Source organism: Siphateles boraxobius, unplaced genomic scaffold, assembly GCF_051911475.1.
Source record: "Siphateles boraxobius isolate OS27281-9 unplaced genomic scaffold, OSU_SipBor_1 121, whole genome shotgun sequence".
Classification (NCBI taxonomy): domain Eukaryota; kingdom Metazoa; phylum Chordata; class Actinopteri; order Cypriniformes; family Leuciscidae; genus Siphateles; species Siphateles boraxobius.
In genome coordinates this window covers 237,983-262,106 of record NW_027508724.1, presented here as the reverse complement: position 1 = coordinate 262,106, position 24,124 = coordinate 237,983, and the positions used below count along the sequence as shown (strand labels likewise).

At 36.2% G+C, this 24,124-nt stretch overlaps 2 protein-coding genes across 3 annotated transcripts; one reads left to right on the top strand and one right to left on the bottom strand.

Annotated features, from left to right (window-relative positions):
• Positions 1-968: 968 nt before the first annotated feature.
• Positions 969-14,474, bottom strand: cenpu (centromere protein U). 2 transcript variants are annotated; one of them, XM_077223676.1, is made up of 13 exons: positions 14,327-14,474; positions 12,653-12,730; positions 11,587-11,671; positions 11,117-11,249; positions 10,960-11,038; positions 9,559-9,672; positions 8,402-8,498; positions 5,362-5,458; positions 5,202-5,280; positions 5,065-5,112; positions 4,896-4,957; positions 1,915-2,071; positions 969-1,135 (listed from the first exon to the last, which is right to left on the bottom strand). In XM_077223676.1, exons 2-13 carry the CDS (start codon positions 12,698-12,700, stop codon positions 1,013-1,015), a joined length of 1,122 nt encoding a protein of 373 aa, XP_077079791.1. In that variant the 5' UTR covers positions 12,701-12,730; positions 14,327-14,474; the 3' UTR covers positions 969-1,012. The 2 variants fall into 2 exon arrangements, with proteins under 2 accessions (XP_077079791.1, XP_077079782.1); XM_077223667.1 differs by lacking the exon at positions 14,327-14,474 and having other exon boundaries at positions 11,587-11,663; positions 12,630-12,765.
• slc25a51b (solute carrier family 25 member 51b) lies at positions 13,459-23,364 on the top strand. The gene is made up of 2 exons (XM_077223689.1): positions 13,459-13,619; positions 20,845-23,364. The coding sequence occupies exon 2, from the start codon at positions 20,903-20,905 to the stop codon at positions 21,818-21,820; it is 918 nt and encodes a 305-aa protein (XP_077079804.1). The 5' UTR covers positions 13,459-13,619; positions 20,845-20,902; the 3' UTR covers positions 21,821-23,364.
• Positions 23,365-24,124: the final 760 nt, after the last annotated feature.

Genomic DNA, 24,124 nt, shown 5'->3' with positions numbered 1-24,124 from the left:
TAACCTGACCTATACAATGTTTGATATCAACGCATTTGTATTTTGATGATCTAAAATGATCGTGTATATTATTTGTCGATACCTATGCAACATATTAGTATTACAAGAATCTTTTTTTCTGCATCAACACCCAATCCAGCTACACATGCAAATGAGTCCGCTTCCAAACAAAGGAACTGTTCCCTCTGAAAAATTGCACGTCTCCCATTGGTTAAGCCAATCCTGAGAGGCGGGGCTTTTCCCAGACTTTATAGAGCATCCAGTTTTCTTTTATTTTTTTTGCAATCTTATGTCAATTACATACATGAAAAACGTTGGTTGTAATTGTTAAATTTTTAGTTAAGGTCATAATATAACAGAATATCAGTAAAAAACAATTTTTTGCAAAATTAATTGCATTTTTCTTATTAAATTCTGAAATTTTAAATTCACAGTGGAACTGAAATTTTCAATATTTGCATAAGGTTTAGGAGTTTAGGAGCTCTGAACTCAATGGCTCTGGTTGGCCAAACTGAGATGTAAATTAAATGCTATTAGCTATTTTAAAAAGAGGAGGCGTTATGATATGATCTCAATATGTCCCGCCCTGTCTTCCTGTTTCAGAGGGCATTTAAACTGGCGTAAATATTGAATGCTTTTGGGTCTCTTAAAAAGTGAAACTAAAAAAAAAAAGTTATAAAAAGTTGAAGTTTACTATTATGACAAATGCACAAAAATGTATTTTTATTTTTAAATGCATATTTTCCAAACATTATTTTACTCTAAAACTGTGAGAAATATAAATTGTGTTCCAAATTTAAGGTTGAGATCTCAAAAACAATGCTTTAAAATAGACTTAAAACAACACATAATAGGATTAAAGTGAAATAAATTCAACCTTTCATTTTAATTCAACTAATTTAAGTATACATACAATACTTCAGTTACAATAAATTCCCTAAACTAATAAATAGTCTGACAAACTGCCATTCCATTAAATTGTTTATTTGCTGAGCTGTACAGTGTGTGTTGATTATTGATTTTCTGTTTCATCTAAAACCTGCTGTAGATTGTCATTGACGGTCTTTAGCTGATGTTCTGTTCCCATGATGCCCCTGGCTTCCATCAACATGGCAGGCATACAAGATGGACCATACTGTCAGGCAAAAGAAATTAAATGAGAAAATAACAGAAGCACAACAAACCCCACAAATCATATACAAAATGACAAGATGGTTTGCTTGTACAGTAATTTCATGGACACAATTCAATAGGAATGAGGGTTCAACACCAAACTGAACATCTGAAGCAGCCCTCTAAGTAAATCACTCGCATATGTGACTAAATCTCCACTCTGGGCGACTAAATAATGTCAATAAATTCTTAGATTTTACAGGCTAGTGTATGTGTTAGAGACTATAAGTGTAGGTTTAGCATAGATATATTTTCACTCGCTGAACACTGACTGTGCGTTCACACCGAGTGGCCGGAACTCATTTATTTTCAATGGCTTGGACGGCGAGGAGAGTTGAAATCAGGTCAACTTTATGGTAATGAGCTATGATGCGGTTCGGCGGCAACCAATCGGAATGTAGAAGTGCTCCGTTAGAGAGGATTCCAGAGAACGCAGTCCTGTAAACTTTGGTTCCGACCACATTCGTTCCCAAACAAAATAGAGGAGAAGTTTGATCATTCGAATTTGATAAGAAGGCACACAACACTATTTAGAGGCAAGATTTTCTCTGAAAAGTATAATCATGCATATTTATATAGTTATATATACTAAATATATTAGTTTCACCTTTTAATTTGAATTACTGAAATACATGAACTGTTGGACGATATTCTAATTTTACGAGTTTCACCTGTACACACACATACATATATAAGTATATCAGTCTGGCGAGTAACCAAAAAGAGTGAAGACTTCTTTACCGTTTCCACTTCATTCGGATGATCGGTGCGATGCTTCAGGTACTTCATGTTGAGCTCCTGAAGGCTAGTGAGCAAAGAAGATCCTTCTCTCAGAGATCTGAGTCTCAGCTCCATCTCATCATGATCTTTCTGAAGCTCACTCAACTTCGTCTTTCCCCTGAGACCAGAAACACAGATCAGTGACTTTCACAATACAGCTGTGCGATTCATCGAATATGGCTCCCAATTAGGGATGCTCATATTGACCATTAACGGAAAGTAAACATTTTGACCGATTAATACTACCAGTTAAACGTTTTTATTTTATTTTATTTTTAAGTTGTTGTTTTTTTAGTTTGCTGAATGGTTAAAAAAATACTATATAGCCTATATTTGTTAACTTACACACGCAACCACACGTGCCGTCAGACATATATCGCTGAGCAAGCACAATGAAGCGAATGTAAAGAAGTAGCTACTGTGAGGGACCATTTCGAACGAAAGGGCGACGAAGTTACTTGCAAAATATGCTACGCGGTATTAAAATACAGCAGTAGTGCAAGCATAATGCAATATCATTGGCGAAGCAAACATCCTCGAGCAAATGAAAGGCTGGCCACTCTAGCGAGACGTTATCTCTGTGTTCCCGGGATTTCTGTGCCATCGGAGACCCAGACTAACCCCACATCATGTAGACATGTTACTTTTTTAACAGTAAAAACTAGACAAGCTGTGGATTGAGGTATGCCTGCTCTTTTTATTTGACGAAAAAAAAACGTAGTCTGATGAAAAAAAGCAGTTTTTTCAAAGCTTCAAACGGATTCAGTGTTTTCTTTTTGTCATCTTAATTTTTTTAATTAAGCTAAAAAAAATATTTAGTGTAGGCCTATTTTATGTTTTTCTCTGTTGTCACTGTCAGAAATGCTGCAGTGAGTGAACATGTGATGTGAATCCAGGTTCTGTATGCTGCTGTTTGCACGTTAATATGACCCCGTGACATTTTTTTTGGGTGGTATTTTTGTCGGGTCACAGACACTCGTCAATTTCATTTTTATTTAATGCCAATTCAATGTTATAATCTTATCAGTTAACGGTTAACACTCGGATAACGAGCGGCGGTTGTCGGTTGGAAAAATTACCGTAATGAGCATCCCTACTTCCAATGATTGTGAACACAAGATAATCTCTCATTCCTTCCAAAAAGCCCAAACGTAACGTTCAAAACAACCATGTAAAAAATACCCGTCTTGTTGAGTATTCGCATAAACGCTTGGTTTTACAAGTAAAGCCCTGTTTTAAGATCGTTTCTGATGAAATCGAACGGTTAAGATTGAAATTTGGACACATGCTGCTGTCCCGAGAATTTTGGGTTTTTGTGTTAGCACCCCCCCACCTATACAATGGTTTCATAGGGGCACTGGAACAATTATTCATATAAACGCATTAAACTTTAGTTTACAAAGACGTGAAACTCGCCGAGTGGTCTGGGGTGTTCACTGATATGCTCACGCAAAAATCGCTGCAAAAGATGCTTTCCAACATGTGTTTTACCATTCGTTGTAAAACTGTGGACCTATTTTTCCAAACGCCTCACAACCGGATATTCTTCCAAAAACTACGATAAAACTTGTTGGAGGCGAGTTGAACTCAGGTCAACTTTATGGTAATGAGCTATGATGCGGTTCGGTGGCAACCAATCGGAATATAGAAGTGCTCCGTTTGAGAGGAGTCCAGAGAACGCAGTCCTGTAAACTTTGGTTCCGACCACATTAGTTCCCAAGCAAAATTGAGGAGGTTGATCATTTGAATTTGATAAGGCGCGCAACACTAGTATTTATCGGCAATATTTTCGCGCTAGAACGCTTGTTTTTCAGCGGGAATGCAGATTATAATAGCACTTAACCATGAACACAAAAGCCACACCACACAAATGGCTTTTAATTTGTTTATTTCATTAGCAAACATGTCACTATAATTGTTAAGTTTTTTCCATCGATCAATTTTCTGCAAAAATAACGATCGACATGCTTGTTTGCTTTGTGGCCCCTTTAAATACAGTTTTAAAAAAGACTACGTCACGCGTTCGATCTACGTCAGAGCATCAGAGCGTCCACGAATCTTTCCACGGCGTCGCTGGCAGGGCGGCGTGTGTGAACGTACAGTAAGAGTCCTGTCCTGAACACATAACCATGCTCATATTTGGTTATAGCAATAGCGCCACCTGCTGGTAGCAGGAAGTGTGCAAATACAAATCCTTTGACATACTCCTCCTATATTTATTATCATTACACACTGCCCACCGTGCTCTGTCTTCCTAAAACCGCAGGGTTGCGGCGGCACGGGTGTGACGGCCCTCTTCATCGCCGCTTGCAGCTTTAATTTGTTGTGTTTTTGTAATTTTTTATAAGTTTTTGCTTTTTTTTGTCCATACTGTATAAATATATATATTTTTTTTATTAAAGTTTTCGTTATTTTAGTGCATTAAGTTACACTATATGAAAATGAGAAACTAGCTGAAATAAAACAAGTTTAGTTTTTTATATATATTTTATTTGACTTAAAATTTTATGATATTTAATGCAACAAAAAGTTTTTTTTAAATTGTATTATAAATGTTTTTAACTCGGTCACAGTTTAGGTTAGGGTCCAAATCTCACTATAAACTACAACTTTTGCCTCGATAAACTCCTAATTACTGCTTATTAATAGTTAGTAAGTTTGTTAAGTTTAAGTATTGTAGGATTAAAGGACATAGAATAAGGTCATGCAGAATAATGCATTAATACGTGCTTTATAAGTACTAATAAACAGCCAATTTCCTAGTAATATACATGCTAATAAGCAACTAGTTAATAGAGAGAATTAAACCCTAAACTAAAGTGTAACCCTGCTTACTACATATAACTGTTATGATTGCATTACCAGGAAGTGAACACACAGTTTTTCCAGAACAGTTGTGACATCATAGTATAAAAGAGCAAATAAAATCTAGTTTTACTTACTTAATGAGTTCATAACTAGCTTCCACAAGCCTGGTCCTCTTCTGATTAACATCTCTATTGATCTATACAATACAGAACAATATAGTTACAATACACCTTCAAAAAAATAAATAAAATATTTATTCAAATTAAAATATTGGCTACGTATATTTTCCCAGATGAGAATCACCTTGTTATTTGCTCTTTTCACATTCTTGAGTTCCTTTGTCGCTGTGATCTATGAATGAGTGGCACATTTTTATCATTATTATGACAGCGGCAACACTTCCATTTATTTTCTATGAAAGACGCGTAAAACAATCTCACTATCTCGGAGATCTGCTCCTCGAACGAGCGGCTGACAGCATCGATGGAGCGCTTGACCGCCTCAGAGTTTATGGTCTGCCTGCAGAGAACCGGAAATGTTTGCGTCTATTAATTAGAAAAACACTGGAGTTGATTTGCTGGATTGACATCATGTACTCACTTATACTGAGTGACAAACTCCTGGAAAGTGTCGAGCATCACGTCAAGATCAGTCGGACTCCTCAGATCTCGGGGTTTTTTAGCGGGTCCTGCTGACTCTGGAGAAGGACGGTTTATATTTATGCATTTGGCAGATGCTTTTATCTAAAACGATTTGCATTGCATTCGAGGAACACAGTTTATCAGATGATGCATTACAAAGTTTGGTATTGTTGCGATTCATCTTTGTACCGTTTGGCAACCTATATTTTAGAAGATTTTTTGAAGTGCATGTACAGAAAACCATTGTGAAGAACACTTCCAGAACCGAAACACGTACAAATTTGCACACTATTGAAGCATTTGATGCATGTATATTACAGACCTGCCAACCTGTACGCATTTTGCGAAGTGGGTACGCATTTTGACCTCAAAGTACGGTGGTACGATTTGTCACTCTAAACTACGCAAAAACCTGGTGACTCTTCTGTGCACGCGCAGTCCTCAAATCAAGCAACAGCAAATGTAGCGGAGCTCGACCAATCATAGCGCTGGGTTCATTCCCCAAATAGCAAGTGGGGATGATTGACAGATGCGTAAGGCCTATCCTTAAAAAGAGTGAAAATCGGCAGCAAGACCGATCCTCTTCCACTCCCGCGGCCCGACGTCTGATAAGCGACGTCCTCGTTCATAAGCGAGGACAGTAGTAGTCACAGCACTTCTGACTCCTGAAGGTAAACGGGCTGGGGTGGATGTGGAAAGTTGAAATATTGTTTTTAGTTAACTTAATCTGGATTCGATGATCATACGGGAGTGATCGCATGGATTAAAATACTCTTTCATTCATGGTCACTCACAGTGCTTGAAGTGGGAAAAGAAAGGTGCCGGCACTCTCTTGCATTGGCAAATCATGACATTTGAGATTTCTACAGTGAAAAACAAAACTTATTGTTATTTATTAACAACATAAATGTATTAAAACAACACATGCGTGTGTACGTGCGTGCGAAAACGGAACTCCTCCAAGTCTGCAAGTCCAAAAATACATTTAGATTACTACATTTTATTTAATTAAATGAATTTATGGTGAGATTATTATATTTTCATGTCAATCTGTGTTTTGACCACGAACCATGAGCTGTCACTTTAATTCACCGCGTGCAGAACAGCAAAAATAGACTGGGAACGATCTCAGCACCAGGAGCGCATTGACGGACCGCATGCGCGTGCAGTGTGAAAGCTCGAACCTGTTAACATGGGTGCGGGAAAAATACGCACTTCATACGCACTGCAAACGAAGTATATCAACGAGCGTGACACTGGCGCCTTTTCTGTCAGTGGTCGAGTACCGGCTACATGCGAGAAGTAGCGGTACGCAAGAAAAAGTGCAGGTACGCTTAAGAGTAAAATGTAGAAGTGCCGGCACTGCGTACCGGTGAGTACCGCCCCACTTCGAGCACTGGTCACTCAGATAAGAGGAAAACATCAATCAGCCATGCAAATTATAAAATGTTTAAGTATGCATTTTAAATCTAAATGAACAAGAAATCTAAATAATATTAAAATCGCTATGGCTTAGTGATTATGAAAGTTTTGTAATTTGTGGATTACTGATAAGCACGAGTCTGGAGAAACAGGCATTTATTTATTCATTCTCAGTGTTGAGGAACGTAGTCTGCATGTGTTATGTTATTGTTAATAATAACTAAAGTACCTAATTAAGTTTACATAATTATTTTGTATGAATACTCGCGTATTAGTTACTTATGGATTAAAAAGTACCGTTGTATCAGTGCTGCGCGAGCTCTCTCACAAACACTGACGCGCGCACAGAGAGAGAAGATAATTGTAAATTGACGGGCTAAGTTTAAATATTGTTTTTAGGTTGTGTTTTTTTCTGTCAAAATGTCAAAGCATTTTGTATTATCCTCCGTGTTTTTAAAATTCGTTAAAAGACAGACGTTTTACTGTTAACACAGCCCCATATTTCGGATTCATCTAAACTTATACTTGATAATCTTTTTAGAATAAGTGATTCGTTTGTTATTATTGGACTCCTGTCTATTCATTGTCAACTATTTTCTATATGTTTGTATTGGCTAACGTTTATTCAGCTAATGCGTGTCCTGTTTAAAATGTGCAATGTTGAAATGCAAAGACAGCACGTCACAAATAAAAGTCCTTTTTCCTGTGTGATTTAGTATCATATTTGGATATCGGAATAATAAATTAAGTAGCCTATCTTAAATGTACACATCTATTTGTTGTTGTTTTTTACTGTTTTCTAGGGGTTTCTTAATTTTAGACTAGTTATTAATCATGAATAGAAAATGGCCAAAAATATGACGACGACAACCCCCCCCCCCCATGCTACGCCAAAAATATTTTCAAGGTTGGCAGGTCTGATATTAAAGAAACACCTCACATTTCAAATAAATGTAATTAATAAACAATGTCCATGTTATTGCACAATTGCTCATACAATATAATACAGACATACACATTTATATATATATATATATATATATATATATATATATATATATATATATATAAAATGAATGTTACTTTGATCAATATGTAAATTACAACAAGAGCACGATGCAATACTTACTTCAATATTAATATTATAAAGAATAATATTGATGCTATTAATATTATGTTTCAGGAATGCAATACAATATTCTACAATATAAAATATTACATGTCATAATAATATTAACCATCTAGTTCTCTTCAGTCTTTTTGACCGGAAAATAATTTGTTTATAATTTATTTTATTTTTATTGTAATTTCACCAGAATGGAATGAAACTGTGACTCTTGTGGCACTGGCTATGTGAACACACCATGTGACCACCAAAGGAAATTAATAATAATATAATGCAAATACTAATATAATAATGTATGAAAATACTACGGTGATAATAATACATTTGGAAATATTTAAATACCTAATAAAAACTCTAATAAAAGTAAGTAATTATGTCTGAAAACATTGTTCTCAGCAGCTAAAAAAAATCATTGCATTTAAAATAATCTTACAACGGACTTGTTCAGTACCTGATGAAGATAAAGACTTCCTTTTCTGCTTGTGGCCGCTCCGCCGTCGACTGGACGATCTCCTCTTCGCCCCTTTAGATTTCTCCATGCTTGGGTGCTGAAAAGGACAAAAAAATAATAATTTAAGACCCATATTTCACATATCCAGGGTTTAAACAATCATCTGTGGCGGGTAATGCTGTCAAATCACGAGCCAATTTTAAGAGTTACTCATGTTTAAGGTAATGTATATTTATTTTTATACCCGCAGGTAAATTTGTTTAGCAGATAAAAAAAAGAATTCGGTCATCCAAAAAAGAAACATTTCACATACAATTTTACAGGTAAAACATCATGACAGACTGCACCATGACACATCCTCTGTTTACTCACTTGGCTGGGAAGTTCATGTAAATCAAATCTGCGCAGATTTAGCGCAAATACTCGTGAGTCATCATGATATTAAATACAGCGTATTGCGCAGAATCTGCTCATATCTGGCTTACTTGAACACACACACACGTCACTACACAACAAATAACGGTGTGTGTGTTAATTTGCATTGAAGCAATTATAGTGAAGATTAAAAAGCATTTGGTGAACAGAAAACACTGTTATTTTTCTGCATCATACATTTATTAAATGTTCTTTGTCCTGTATTGATCTGTCCACCTAAAACACATTTATGAAAAGGATGAAAGAGGAATAGAGGAGATGACAGGATTTTGTTTGAATAAGAAATGTATGAAATCCAAATTTTATAATAGGCTGTAGCCTATATCTTTTCTTTTCTGGCTGGTAGAAGTTCTGAATGGCCGGTAACTTCAATATTTTGTAGCCAAATTGGCTACTATTATTACTATAATATTACTATTATTACTAGTACTGTATTGATCTGTCCACCTAAAACACATTTTTAGTGAAAAGGATGAAAGAGGAATGAGGAGATTACAGGATTTTTTTTAATGAAAATGAATGTATGAAAATCTAATTGTATATATATATATATATAAAAAAGCTGTGACGCAGTTTATTTGTTTTTTTGTTGTTGTTTTGCTAGTAGAACTTGTAAATGGCCGGTAACTTAAAAATTGAGAGGCCAAATTGGCCGGTGAGTGAAAAAGTTAATTTCAACCCCTGCACATGACATATATGTAGATACTGATGGCTAAACGTACAAAACTTTCATCCTCATCCGTGAGCTCCTCTGAGGACACCGGTGACCTCCGTCTCTGAGACACTCCTGGGGTCGGAAAGGTTCCTTTTGATGACCTCTGACCTTTTCCTGCTTTCTAGAAAAATAAAAAAAATGCATTCCAATTAAACTCCATATCTGCCATACATTAAAGTCAGCATGAAACGTCTTTTCTTTAGTATTGAGTCGTATATCCGAGTGAAACGCTTCTGGAACGAGAACAAATGTGGGCGGGGCTTGATTTTGTCTGCGTGGAATTGATTGGATGTTGTGGTTTGCTATTGGCTGATCTCATGTGAGTGACAGGTTGCTCCTCCCACATCATCAGAGAAGAGAAGCGGTTAAAATCATTGCTAATAAACACTGCAATACTCCATAAAACCAAAAATTGGCAATTTTGATTTGATGGTGACAGCTAGATAGTCTAGACTATTGAAGAAAAAATTTACATACATTTCATCTTGTTCCAGAAGATTGGGATAAAAGCGTACGCTAAATGATTAAAGTCTCCCTGTGGTGAAAATCAAGCTTTTAATGTTGTTTATATGTCTATGTGGTGTTTTTAATATGCTTTAAGACAAACCATGTGTAAATTCATAAGTCGACAGCATTGCTGAGTATTTTCTCCTTAAAACTGCAGTGAACCAAAGACAGTCTCAAAAACACGCTTTGAAATCGCTGGTGTTTCTGACGTCACAAACTACCTTGTAACCAATCAGATCAACGTGTGATCGTCAACGAGTGGATCTCTGAGTGAGTGAGTGAGTGGAGGCGGGGCTCATTTGCATATTCATAGAACCGCGCATACTAAATGAGGCAAGGGTGTCGAGTTACATTCAAGATATTTTAAGGGGGGAAAAAAAAGGAAAAAATGTCATTTTGGTGATCAAAGATGAGTTTTAAGGGATAAAATGATTGACTACAGAGGGACTTTAGGTTATTATTATAAAAACGTCTGTATGTCGAATTTAAATGTTTGTGTGATAATATTAATGTTCATTTTAACACTGGAATTGAATTGTGAACTGTGTCCATGCCCAGCCTTAGAAACACTCTCTGATGCATAACACACAAATCTGGCAATCTCCACATCCATAAGTCAGTCCAGTCGCTGCTGTGATCTGATAAACCATAATCAGATCATCGTGATCACAGACACACAGTGAAGATGACGATGATGATGAAGACTTTATTCATCACTTTCAGGAAACTCAAGCATCCAGTAGCTCACACAACTCTAACACTTACAAACAGTAAAATCAGTAATATCAAAGATGAGTTTTAAGGGGTAAAATGATTGACTACAGGGGGACTTTAAATGTAAATGTAGAAGCTGTTTAACTTTAAAAACTTTAGTGTTTAAAGTTAAAGTGTAAAGGCTCACCTCGGACCCTGCCGTTCTGTTCTTGTCTGTATTCTCTCTGTCTTCTGATATGGTTGGTAAAGTCCTGCCTTTAGCTTTCCTACGACACAGAAAGCCTTCACGTTATTATTATTACGCTGATGCAGAAAGCCGTTGATCTGGCCGGATCACACTCTACCTGACGACTGGATCTGGTGTCTGAGACGGTTCCTGGTTCTCCTTCGAAACATCTCGGGCCTTTTCATTAGCCTTAGTTTTATGAGTTTGAGGACTCAGATCTTCCTCTAAAGCGGTGCTGTGAAGCGGGTTCCCTGCAGGAGACAACAACAGACACACACTACAGTCACTTCTGGGATTTATACAGAAGAGTTGCTTTTTAGGGGTGTAACGACACCCTAATGTCACGATACGATATTAATTCAAGACTCTAAGACATGATAAAAGGTTAAATACATTATATACAACATTATATGTAATAATTTAATGTTGTACTGACACTAAAACTCTGAAAACTTCAAGCACAGTAATTTTTATTTGGGGTGAAATATACACAATACATATTGTTGCATTTTTGTTTTGCGATATATTGTTACACCCCTCCTTACATTGACGGCATATAAAGTGATTTACTGTAGACGTGCTACACACCATGAGGAGAATACTGGTCTCCCTGGAAGAAACTGGCTTTCTCTATGGATGAGATGTCCAGGGCTCGAGGAGACTCTCTCACACTCTGGAAAAGACAGAAATAAACAACTAATTCTGTCAGCTGTGTCCAAACTTTAAGTGCACATTATTGCACGTACGGTATAATAACTATAATACAATAAACATATTATGAACTTCAGTCCACAAGACAATACTATATGCAAATTACATGTATAATAATACTTAATATCACTAATATTAATATTATAAACAACAATACAATATTTGCCATTACATAACATAAAAATCGGTGATATTATTTATTTCAGGGCAATCAATTGTATAATATTACATATGTCCTTTTATTATTATTATTATTAGTAGTAGTAGTAGTAAATACTATATACTGTATTAAAAATAATTATGTATGTACTGTGCGCAATAATCAATAATAATTCCATAATATAAATATTGGTGGTATTAAAAAAAGATATTTTCATACACAATAACAATAATATTGATGGATTTAAAAAAAAATTTTTTTTTAAATATTGATGGTATTAAACTACATGTTTCAGGAAATAAAATTAAAATATTATAATTAGTAATATAAAATGCGATTATATCTCAAACAACAATACAATATTTGTTATTACCTAATATAAATATTGATTGTATTAATATTATGTTTCAGGAATTACACGACTAAAAATAAAACACTCTACAATACAATATTATACAATGTATGTAATATCAAACATGTCATATTAATAATATTAATTACTACATTATATATCATATAAAATATCAATAATATTACTGGATTAAAAAAAATACAAATATTGCTGGTTTTAAAACTACATGTTTCGGGAATTACATATAAAAAATATTAGTATTAGAATATTTTTTCTCAAACAAAAATAACAAAAATATTTGTTATTACATAATATAAATGTTATTAATATTATGTTTCAGGAATTGCATGTCAAAATAGAATGTAATTAGGATTCAAAACACGTAAGTTACATGAGAAAGCAGCTAACAAAAAAGCAAAACTAACACTCACCTGTAGCTCCCGCTGAACAGCTTTCAGTGTCTTCGTCATCCTACTCATCTTTACATTAATTTAATTACATATAATTATCTGCATAAACAACAACAACAATCAGAAAGGAAGTTAACAACTGCGGTGCAAAGTCGCCCAAAGGAAGTATTTTACCGCGAATGTTTGAACGCTTGGATCAAACCATCTCAGTAACGGGGGGGCGACTGAAGAACGTTAGGGTGTGTATTTGGTTTATATAAAGTAGGAATGATATTTTACTATTTATTTGAATATAGTATTCATAAAATGTACATGAAATGTACTTTTCATACATCATTTTTTTTAAAGCTTAAAATATTTTTTCGAATTACCTCCCCAGACTTAGTAGGTTCTCTCTCTGTTTTGTGTAATGCGCACAAGGCGAGGCAACGCGTCATTTCCGTCTCTACTGCCCTCTGCTGTTCTGGCGCAATTTCATTTTTTCGAAAATACTCGTTTCATTACCACAAATTGGTATTGCAAAAAAAGATGTTATGCTAATTTTATGCATGATTTGATTCAATTATGCATAATGAAAAATTAGGTGTTTTATAGTTATTCTCGGTCTATTTGCAGTCAGGTTTGTGAATCTGAAAACATTTAGATTTTATATATGTATTCTATTTTTAAAAATTTAAATAAAAATATTAAAATAAATAAATAAAGGGTTAGGGTCAGGTGAAAATAAATACATGAAGGAATTAATAAATACGTTAAAAAAACAAGTTTGTAATAGCGCCGTCCAGTGGTTATATATTTACCTTACGATCTCCACGCAGAGTGGAAACACTAGAAGCTATTCTTTAGTATCTACTTCCGGTCTCTCGCTCTTTCCATCCGAAGTGGAAACACTAAGTTATAAACCAAGGACGCGGGCGGTTCCGCTTCACTGACTGAAACCAAACCAGCCCAACAGAACCGTCACTTTCCCCCGGACCACAACCAGAAGGTACTTAACTACAGAAAATCAGCGCTACGAAATACTCAGAATTAAATACTTACCAATATAAACACTTTTACTGAGGAAATCGCGTTGGAAACACCCTAACTTGTCCTGTCACAGAATTAGCATTAGCTTCGAAGTAGGTGTGTTTTTGCAGCTTCAATAAGTGACCGGAAACATATTTTAGCTTTCAACCCTAAATACAGAGTTAATTCATGTGGATTTAAGTGATATCTGAGTTATTGACACTGCGAGGACGTGCTGTAGTCAAAAAGAGCAACAAAACGTAACTGTTAGTCCAAATAGAGGAAAAATTAAGCATGTTTAATGTATTTACTCTTTTATGAGTCCCACAGGTGTTATCATTTTAATATTTATCTGATATAATGGTGTTTGTTTTTGTCTATCCACTGTTTTGACATTGCAGTGTTACAAGTAGCATGTTAGCTGTGTTTATAAAGCACATGTATTGATGAATATTATAATGTAATGCTATTTAATCTGTCATCTGCACACCTGACACCATTTTTTATATGTATTCTAAGAGCTCTGGCTTTCTCATACTCTGGAATTAGGTGATTTTTATTAAGTCAGATCATATCAAGGACATTTGCTGATCACAGCAATGCTTAAAGTCCTTTATAAGTGGTGCGTCATTCTTTAAAGTCACATATGTTAGAGTTAAGTGTGTAAATGAGGAGGCGAACACTGACCTGTCAATCATCACCGTGAGCTTATGATCATACAGTATTTTGCTCTGATTAATGAGGTTGTAGAGGTTGAGTTTTATGCATGTGTCTTGTCATCATGGCAGCAGATTATTGCACGACCCAATCCTCTCCATGACCTTCAAAAGTCCCCATAGGATCTTCCACATGTGTGGTTTTATTTTTGGAGAGGTTTTGCACATGGGTTGTAGTTCATTCACGCTACTGGATTTCATTTGAGCAACTTTGAGGAGCGAGTTCAAGTCAAAATGAGACTTATTTACACCCTCATGTCATTTCAGACCTGCACAACTTACTGAAACACTGGAGAAGAAGATTATAAAGTGAACCCGGCTCTTTCACACATGCAAAAAGCACAATCGCAATAAAGCGTCTTATGAAAAGTAGTGCTGTCAAATCGATTAATCGCATCTAACATAAAAATGCATGTTTATATGTTAGTGTCTGTATATATAGGCCTATATTTACATACACTATTAACAAAAAAACATAAAATAGGGCCTAAATGTAATGTATATAAAATTCAAATGTGTTGGTAAGAGGAAGAAATAAATGAATGATCGCTTTATTCATTCGTTTTACTAAAAAAACAATCTTTTTACAATAATATTTGTATTGCTTTAATGCATAATTTAAATAAATAAAATTAGCTTTTTATAATTATATTTCTTTACCATATATGTGAGGTTTTACATTTGTTTTAAATTTGTTTATAATATATGTGCGTGTATTTGTGGTGTACGCACACACTTAGCCTGTATTATACAAACACATACTTTATGTTAAATGTGATTAATTGATTTGACAGCACTTATAAATAGTCCACATAACTTATTTCTACTGAAAATCTTCCTCTTCACTGTTGCTCTCAAGTCTCGTTGTAATGAATACATATTTCAATTCAAACAACTTGCAAATTTCATCATTAAAAATACAGTAAATAGGCTATCTTCTGCATTTTTAAGACACATTTAAGTTTAACATTATTAACAGAAACGCTTGCCCTGCATATCTTGTGCCAAGTTTAATACAAGCTTGAAAAGATCAGTTTGAACATTATTCAAAACATCTCCTTTTGTAATCCACATAAAGTCACATAGTTTTGGATCGAAATGAGCGTAAATGTTATATACAAACCAGACGAATGATATACAGTAATCAACATTTGAAGTGGATCAAAACTTTTTTGAATTTTGAACAATACTCTGAACTTTTTTTTGATCCACTTCAAATGTTGACTAACGTTACTGTATATGAACAAACCTTTCTGATTATATATAGGTAAAAGTAAAATAGTAAGACTGTAAAGTTGCTGAAGTGGAGAAAAAACTCACTGCCTTAAAGATGCATGTTGTGATTAAAAATACACAGATAAAGTGCAATTAAATAAACACTTACATGTGTATTTTGGAAAATGCAAAATCTCAAAATTGACCAGTGCATGAAAAAAAAAAGGATTTGCCTTTGTTTTTTTGCCTTGAGATGATAACGCACTCATATACTCGTGTGGCCGCGGGTCTTTAAAGTCTTAATGTCTTAAATAAAGTTTTCCTATTAAAAGGCGTTAAAAAGTATTAAAATGTCTAAAATTCAGATTCGATGGGTCTTAAATATTTCTGGTCGCATTACCGCAAAAATTTCTCCAGTCCGACGTCAAATAACCAGTGAAGCATCGAATCGCGTGAATGATTCTGATTTCGTTACATAAACAGCGACTGATAATGTGTTTTTGGTAGCGCTGCCTGACTCTCTGAGAGTTTTTATAGTGAGAAATCAAAACTAATGAGCATAACAGCACATAAAAAATCTCACAGAAGAAACATACTGAGGTAAAAATCCAAAATGTTGAGTTTTTTGTTTATAACATATGATATGATTAAGTAACATAACATGACGGGAGCTATTTTGCTGAATATTCTCTCGATTGCAAATGTTTCATTGATTTTATTTCAATAAACCAGTAGTTAATATTAAATTACTTAGGTTAAACATTAAATAATGCATATATGTGTGTATTTCCATCACAGGTTTGGTCTTAAATTTCATTCAAAGTGGCATTAAAAAGATAAGTCTTAAATTTAACTTGTTTATATCTGTAGACACCCTGATATACTCGTGTTTGATTCATTAAATGCCACTTATCCTGCCATGTGACAACTAGCTAATATAAAGGTAATTTGAGGCTGAAATGGCCCAGATAAGCAGATGTCCTCCTGCCCTCGTTCTGTCTGGGACGCTTGATCTTTGGTTAGGTAACGTGTGTTATCTCAGCAGTTAGTGACGCAAAATGGTTTCAAAAGATTTAACTCTTACCTGCAACCACTGGTATATATAATAAAACACGTCTGGATCTGGACTCGCAAAACTCTCCGAGATGAAGCTTGTAACTGATGAACCTTCCCTTTACCTCTGATAAAACGTTATCAAAATGATTCCAGTTTGTGACTAAAATTCTGTATTATGAATTTTTAAGGCCAGACAAGTCATTTTTTGAGGTCAATTTGTAAAGAAAGACACGTCTGCGCACATATATAGGGCTGGGCGATATGGCCTAAAAATTAAAAAAAAAAAAAATCCGATTTACGATTTAAATCGATTTTTTTTCTCTCCCTACTTAAAATCAATCTGCAGATGACAAATAAATTGTTCAAAACAAGTTTTAACTTTATTTTGTTTTAATATTCCCTTCTGGGATTTGATCTCCATTAAAGTACAATCAGAAACAACAAGCCAAAAAGACAAGAGGACAGGCCCTGTCTGTGAAAACAGTGGAAATGTAACATAAAATAAACTGGGGGGATTGGGATTGGGGGGATGTGTAAAAAAAAAAAAAAACTTGCATCACAATAAGTGTATTGTGATTGTCAAATTATTTGGTAACTAAACATAATTTTATTAAGTTTACTGGTATGCTACTGTTTTTATTATTGCGTAACACAAATTTCATAATTTTAATTAAATTCTTGTGATTTGATTCTGATCTTGATTCAATATAAATTCCTTTGGATAAATAGGTACAGTAGATACGTTAATGTGTTAATTGTTCTCCCAAAAAAAAAAAAATCACCGAATGCTGTAAACACACAGAGAGCCCTGTCAGCTGGTATTATTAAAGGTTAAAACTAACTCAAATTAAATATAATGCGTTTTTTATTTTATAATGCGTCTAACTAACATGCGTCTATGGGTCATTAACCCGTTTAATCCCAAATTTTTTCTTGCAACTTGAGTACATTATTTTTACTACTTAGACCTCCCTAACACTCAAACATTATGCCTTTTTTGATTTTATGTTGGTTAAGTTAGTGAATTATTAGGTTTTATACTCGGTCACAATAGTGACCGGTGGGAAACACCATAGTCAGAATTCATACAAATTCTTCAATTAGACCTATTGACACAATTCATTCCAAGACATCCAATACCTCGTTTTGTCTTTTCATGAAGGAGGCTTAGTGAGGTGAAAAGGTTGTCATGTACAAAGTTACACCCTGGAGGAACTTCTGGTTGTTCGGCTAGACCACTATAGGCTAGACCATGACTTCACTTGGGCCCTGTCCTAGGCCAGTTTCAGGGAGATGTGTGTGCACTCATTCAGTGCACTGAAGATGGGCCGTAAATTCTAGAAAGGGTTGTTTGTGGTCATGTGTGGGGCACACCAATTGGTTCTCATGAACATCTGCCTAATCCTCCAGATAGTTCACCTCTGCATCGCCATTCGATAGTCTACTTGGCAAATGGGCCGTTTCACCCATGGTACTCCCTATCTGAGCCATCACTATCTCAGTCACTTTCAATTGGGGGGAGGGGGAGGGGGTGGTGTCACGTACGTCTAGAAGGTCCAACACATTGAAAGTTTCTGGAATACTGATAACTACACTGAACAAAATTATAAACGCAGCACATTTGTTTTTGCCCCCATTTTTCATGAGCTGAACTCAAAGATCTAAGACCTTTTCTATTTACACAAAAGGCCTATTTCTCTCAAATATTGTTCGCAAACCTGTCTAAATCTGTGTTAGTGAGCACTTCTCCTTTGTCAAGATCATCCATCCCCCTCACAGGTGTTGCATATGTTCAGTGTAGGATTGCCAATACCAGCCAATACCTTTTTTTCAATTGAAGTACTGTGTTATACTACCGGTCACAATTGTGACCGTAAACAAATTTACAAGTCTTACGAGCAAAATATATATGCAGGAGTATAATTTTCAAAATATATCAGCAGTAGATCCTTTAAAGAATATATGTACAAAATATGATAGTTCTATCTGTTAATTAAGATGTTTTACATACTACTTTTTGTAGTAGTTTGAGGAAGACATCTTCTTCTAGATGTGCAAGCAGGAAGTAACTGATCTGGTCATGTGACCTTTCACACTAGTCACATGACATTAATAGATTTTAATCAAGACAATCTATTTTGTCATTTAAAAGTTGAATTTCTTGCCCAAAGTCAATAACAACGTTTTCAGAGCTTCCAGAAATAAGAAAAAAGATGCATTAAACGGGTTAAAAGCCATCCTGAGGTAAATGTAACGTTACGTGACATATGTTGTTCTCCAGCTGTTTTATGGACATCTTTCCGCGGTTGAAAAACACTGATCGATCGATTTTATTAGATTTCGGTAAGTTTGTAGTAAAGAGTAACAGATGATCGGTTCACGTGCCGCTTGAACTGAGATCGGCCAGCGTTCTTTCACGTCACATTTACAAGCGCCAAAACGGTGTTTATTGTTTGAATTTTGTAATAAAATTGACAGAATCTGTGAGCTGAGAATCTGTTTCATATCGATAGTAACCTGCTCTGTCTTGTCTGTCGGTGTCAGTCTCTTTGCTTCGCGATTTTTCTCTGCGTGCGAAAATGGATGCGTGGCGTGAGAGCGTGTAAAAAGTGACAGAATTGCGTCTCTCACATACCCCTTTTCCACCAAAAAAGAACGGGTTCGGAACTGGTGCTGGTTCAAAGTTGGTTCGGAGTTGGTTCAACTTGCGAACCTCCTCAGAACCTGTTTGTTTTTCCACTTCTAGAGCGCCCAGCGAACGACGTCGTTACGTCACTGTGTACGTCGCTTTACGTCTCAGCTAGAAACGCTTGCAAGTACAACATTACTTTGGGATTATCTCTAACTCGTGAACCAAGAAGGCTTTAAAAACAATTGAAATAAGTAAGTCTTTTAATCTTTTCCTTTGATATGTAATCTTTTCTGATTAGTTATGTACACCTGTCTTGTCTTTTTTTCTCTCCGTTTATTTGTTCTATTTTGTGACTGTTTTCTTCTTTGCTTACATAATGTTTTCAATAATTTTTTTTTTTAAAAAGCTAGAAACGCTTGCGCCAACTTCAAGCATAACAAGTACAATGGCGGACTACATCGTGTTTCTGCAAATGTTTCTCCTGGCTTTGCGGTCAGAAAAGATGTTTAGAACACATCTAAACCCGCCCCCAGCCCCCGACGTAAGCATGACACGGTGGTAAAAGAACGGTTCTCTGGTTCTAGTCCAGCAAAGAGTTGGTGCCGCTTTGGAACCAGTTTTCCTGGCCGAGAACCGGTTCTTTGGCTGTCGAAACACAAAGAACTGGTTCGCGCGCAGGCACCGGCTCCGAACCGGCTCTCAAAACGCTTTGGTGGAAAAGGGCTAACAGTGAACTCGTGAGAGTTGGCGGCCCTGCAGATTCAGCTTGTAGCCTAAATGTTTTCGGCGGGTGTGCTTCTGCTGCCGCGGTCTTGCTCATTTGCCATGTTGTTTGTGTATCTCTATCATGGCAAGCGCTGAGCCCGGTCGGAACTACGGGAGCCAAGAGGGGAGCGTCGGCGGTTGTTAAAGAGAAAACCGATTTTCATTCAAAAAAATCGGCGTAAACTACACATTCGAGTTAATCCATAAAATTGATTTATCGCCCAGTCCTAATATATATAATATATATTTATTTCCAACGCGCATATCTATAGACTTGAAGACGTAATACGCATGTGCACGCTGTCTGCGTTTTCAAAGATTCGCGTTTTTGAAGTTTACACGGAGGTGAAAACATTTTTCAAAAGATTTCAAGACTTGCACCTTAAAACCTGTTTCAAGGTTTGTGTTCTCTAGCTCCAGACGCTGTTGTCGTGAACGGCCAGAACACATTAAAGGTTTTCTGTTAGAACGGTGTGTGTTAGCGGCCGCTAAGCTAATAACTAATGATCTTCGCAACGGAAGTGAATCAGTCATCAAAACTAACTTTATCTGGCCAATAACTTTATTCTAGATCTGCTGTAAAGCCTAAACAATCTGTTATTGTAATCTCCTGTTATCACTGTAAAGCTGCTTTGAAACAGCTATCAACATTTGAATCAAAACCTTTCATCAAAGTTATACAAGAATTTTGAACAATACCCGTTCTTGTCTTTGATTAACAACTTTGATGAACTTTTTTTTATCCATTTCAACCTTCTGTATATTGTTAAAAGCGCTATATAAAATAAGGTGTCTTGACTGCTTTTTTCTCTCTTTCACAGGTTAAAATGGGCGTTTACCTGCATCTTTTCTGCTGACCAATCAGATGCTTAGTTTCCCATGGGGGTCGTTACTACCATGGACCCAGATTCTGCCCGGCAACCGCAGGGCAAGTTAGGTAAAGCTAGCCACGCTGTGATCGAAGCTAACGTGGGCCCTCGAGGAAAGCACTATCTGTGCGGCTCGTTCGCCGCGTTCACCAACATCATCGTGACCTTCCCTATCCAGAAGGTTTTGTTCCGGCAACAGCTTCACGGCGTCCGCGTGACCGAAGCCGTCCGACAGCTGCAGCGCGACGGATTGGGTCGTTTGTACCGAGGGCTTCTTCCGCCTCTCCTGCAGAAAACCACAACCGTAGCCATAATGTTCGGCTTGTATGAGGATTTTTCCCGGCTGCTTTTGCATCACGCCCGGAGTAGCGGAACGCCTGAGATTGTTACGCGTAGCACCGCCGCGGCGCTAGCCGGCACAGCTGAGGCTACGCTAACGCCGTTCGAACGTGTGCAAACGCTTCTTCAGGATCACCGGCACAACGGGCGCTTTAACAACACCGCACACACCTTTAGGACTCTCTTGCGGGATTACGGCGTGAGGGAGTGCTACCGCGGCCTAGTCCCGGTTTTATTGCGTAACGGGCCGAGTAACGTACTGTTTTTCGGGTTGCGTGGGCCGATTAAGCAACGGCTTCCCGACACCCGAACCCGCGCGGGTCACATAGCTAATGACTTTGTGTGTGGCGGGCTGCTAGGCGCGGCGCTGGGAATCATGTTCTATCCGCTAAACGTGGTTAAATCCCGAGCGCAGGCCCAAGTCGGCGGCGAGTTCGTTCCCTGTCGGCAGGTTCTGATGACGGTGTGGCGGGAACGAGGCGGGAGCGTCACGATGCTCTTCCGCGGAGCTACGCTCAACTATCACCGCTCTCTTCTGTCCTGGGGGATCATCAATGCCACGTACGAGCTTCTCCTCAAAGTTTTCTGATTGTGCACTTTTTCCCAAAACAAGCCAAAATGTGTGTTTTCCCTCTTTAAAAGAGGCCAGCTGCACTTAAATCCACTTGAAATGCTATTATTATTGTTCCAAGCTTTATTTCTTCTGTGGAACGGAAAAGAAGATTTTTTTGAAGAAGAACGTTTGGGACCCCATTGACTTCAATTGAATGGACAATTGGACAAACATCTTTCAGAATATCTTGTTTGTTTGTTTTTGCTAGTAGAGAGAAATTGATACGGGTTTGGAATGATTAAATGATCGTATTTTTATTTTTAGGTGTAACATCTGCACTTAATGATCTGCCGATGCTGATAAAGTCCGCCCATGTTCCTCGGCTACTATAAGTGTTGTGAAATGTCGTATGTTTTTGTATTGGCTCTTTTACTCACTTTTTGGGGGTCTGTGGGACACCGATGGAGAAAGCACAGAGTTGCACTACTTACAGTACATTTCTACTACGTGTTACGCGCAGTTTGACTGAGCGTTCGTTCATGCGTGTGATTTGTGGACCCCACACACACACACACACACACACACACACACACACACACACACACACAGAGAGACACACGTCTGTACAAAGCCCATCATGATATTGTCTTTGCCAATCAATCAGAAAACATCCAGATTTATTCCAAAGATTTTCATGAAATGCCATTTTTATGTAACAAGTGTTTCTGCGACATAAATTAAATGTTCACGTTGTTGTGGGTGGAAAGTAAACAATTACTCTAAATGCATTCTGGGTGTCATTATTATGGTTTAAAGTCAAAACAAGCCATATTTATTTCTTTTTTATCCGTTCCTTGTCTTATAGCAAACAATTTGGTGCATGTTATTTTGATTTTTTGTTTTTCCGCCTGTCATAGAGATCACTTTTCATTAATCAGTTCTCAATTGATACAATCAAGCTTTTTTGTTCTTGCCGAATATCCTGTTTCAGCTGAAAATGTTACGTTATTATGATGCTTTTTTTTTGATGACTTAAAAATTAAGTCATCAAAAGTAAAAAATTCATTCATCATTTGACTTATTTTTATTTTTACAGTAAAATCAAATGCCATAAATGCAAGATGAATCCTTCACATTGGTGGCAATCCCATAATGCATTACAAGCGCAGTGAGAAACAATCAATGCAAGATGGTGTATATCTAATTTCAGTCTAATAAAATAGACTCTTTTGCCTAATATTTGTGTCGTGCGTATTTTATTTTGACACAAATATCAGGTATATTATGGGTATAAATGGTATGTACTGTGCTTTTAGCTTCTACATACTAACACCATGCATGTGATTCGAGGACACGTATTCTTCAGGTCTTTATATAGTGCTTTTCACAATATACATCCACTTCAAAGCAGCTTTACAGACTGGATTACTACAGTATGTTGTGCTGTTATATATCAAGACAAGTCACCTTTATTTATATAGCTCTTATTACAATACAGATTGTTTCAAAGCAGCTTTACAGAAATAACAGGAAAATAATGTTGTAATAATATTGTTAAAATTAAAATTAAATGTCCCCAATATGACCTATCTTGTACATGATTTCATTTTCAATCTCACTCCTTTCTGCTGGAAAGTTATTGAATATTTCTTTATTTGTGAGGTTAAGGTTATTAAAAGTATGAAAGATTATTAAAAGGAAGTTGCCTATGTAGACAGCAAGGGAGGTGAACTACATTTTGGAACAGCTCCTAAACTCTTAAAGAAAAGGTTATATATACGGGTGAAACTCGAAAAATTAGAATATCGTGCAAAAGTTATAATTTTGATGATTATGGCTTACAGTTTATGAAAACCCCGAATTCAAAATCTCAGAAAATTTGAATATTACATGAAATCAATAAAAAAAAAGAATTAGGGTTATATTGGGTATAATCATGCATATGTACATAGTTATATATACTAAATATATTAGTTTAACCTTTTAATTTGAATTACTGAAATACATGAACTTTTGGACGATATTCTAATTTTTCGAGTTTCACCTGTAGTCAAAAATTGAGTCAAGAACCCTAGAGTTCTATACAGAAGCCCATTTTTTATAAGAGTGTAATTCTATTAGAGCTGGATTCAATTAAACAAGAGGACTTACACCGATACAATTCAAGTAATCGAACAAGACAGATAAAATATTTTGGTAACACTTTACAATAAGGTTCATTAGTGAATGTATTAGCTAACATTTACTAACCATGAACAATACATTTGTTACAGTATTTATTAATCTGTGTTAATGTTAGTTAATAAAATCCAGCTGTTCATGTTAGTTCACAGTGCATTA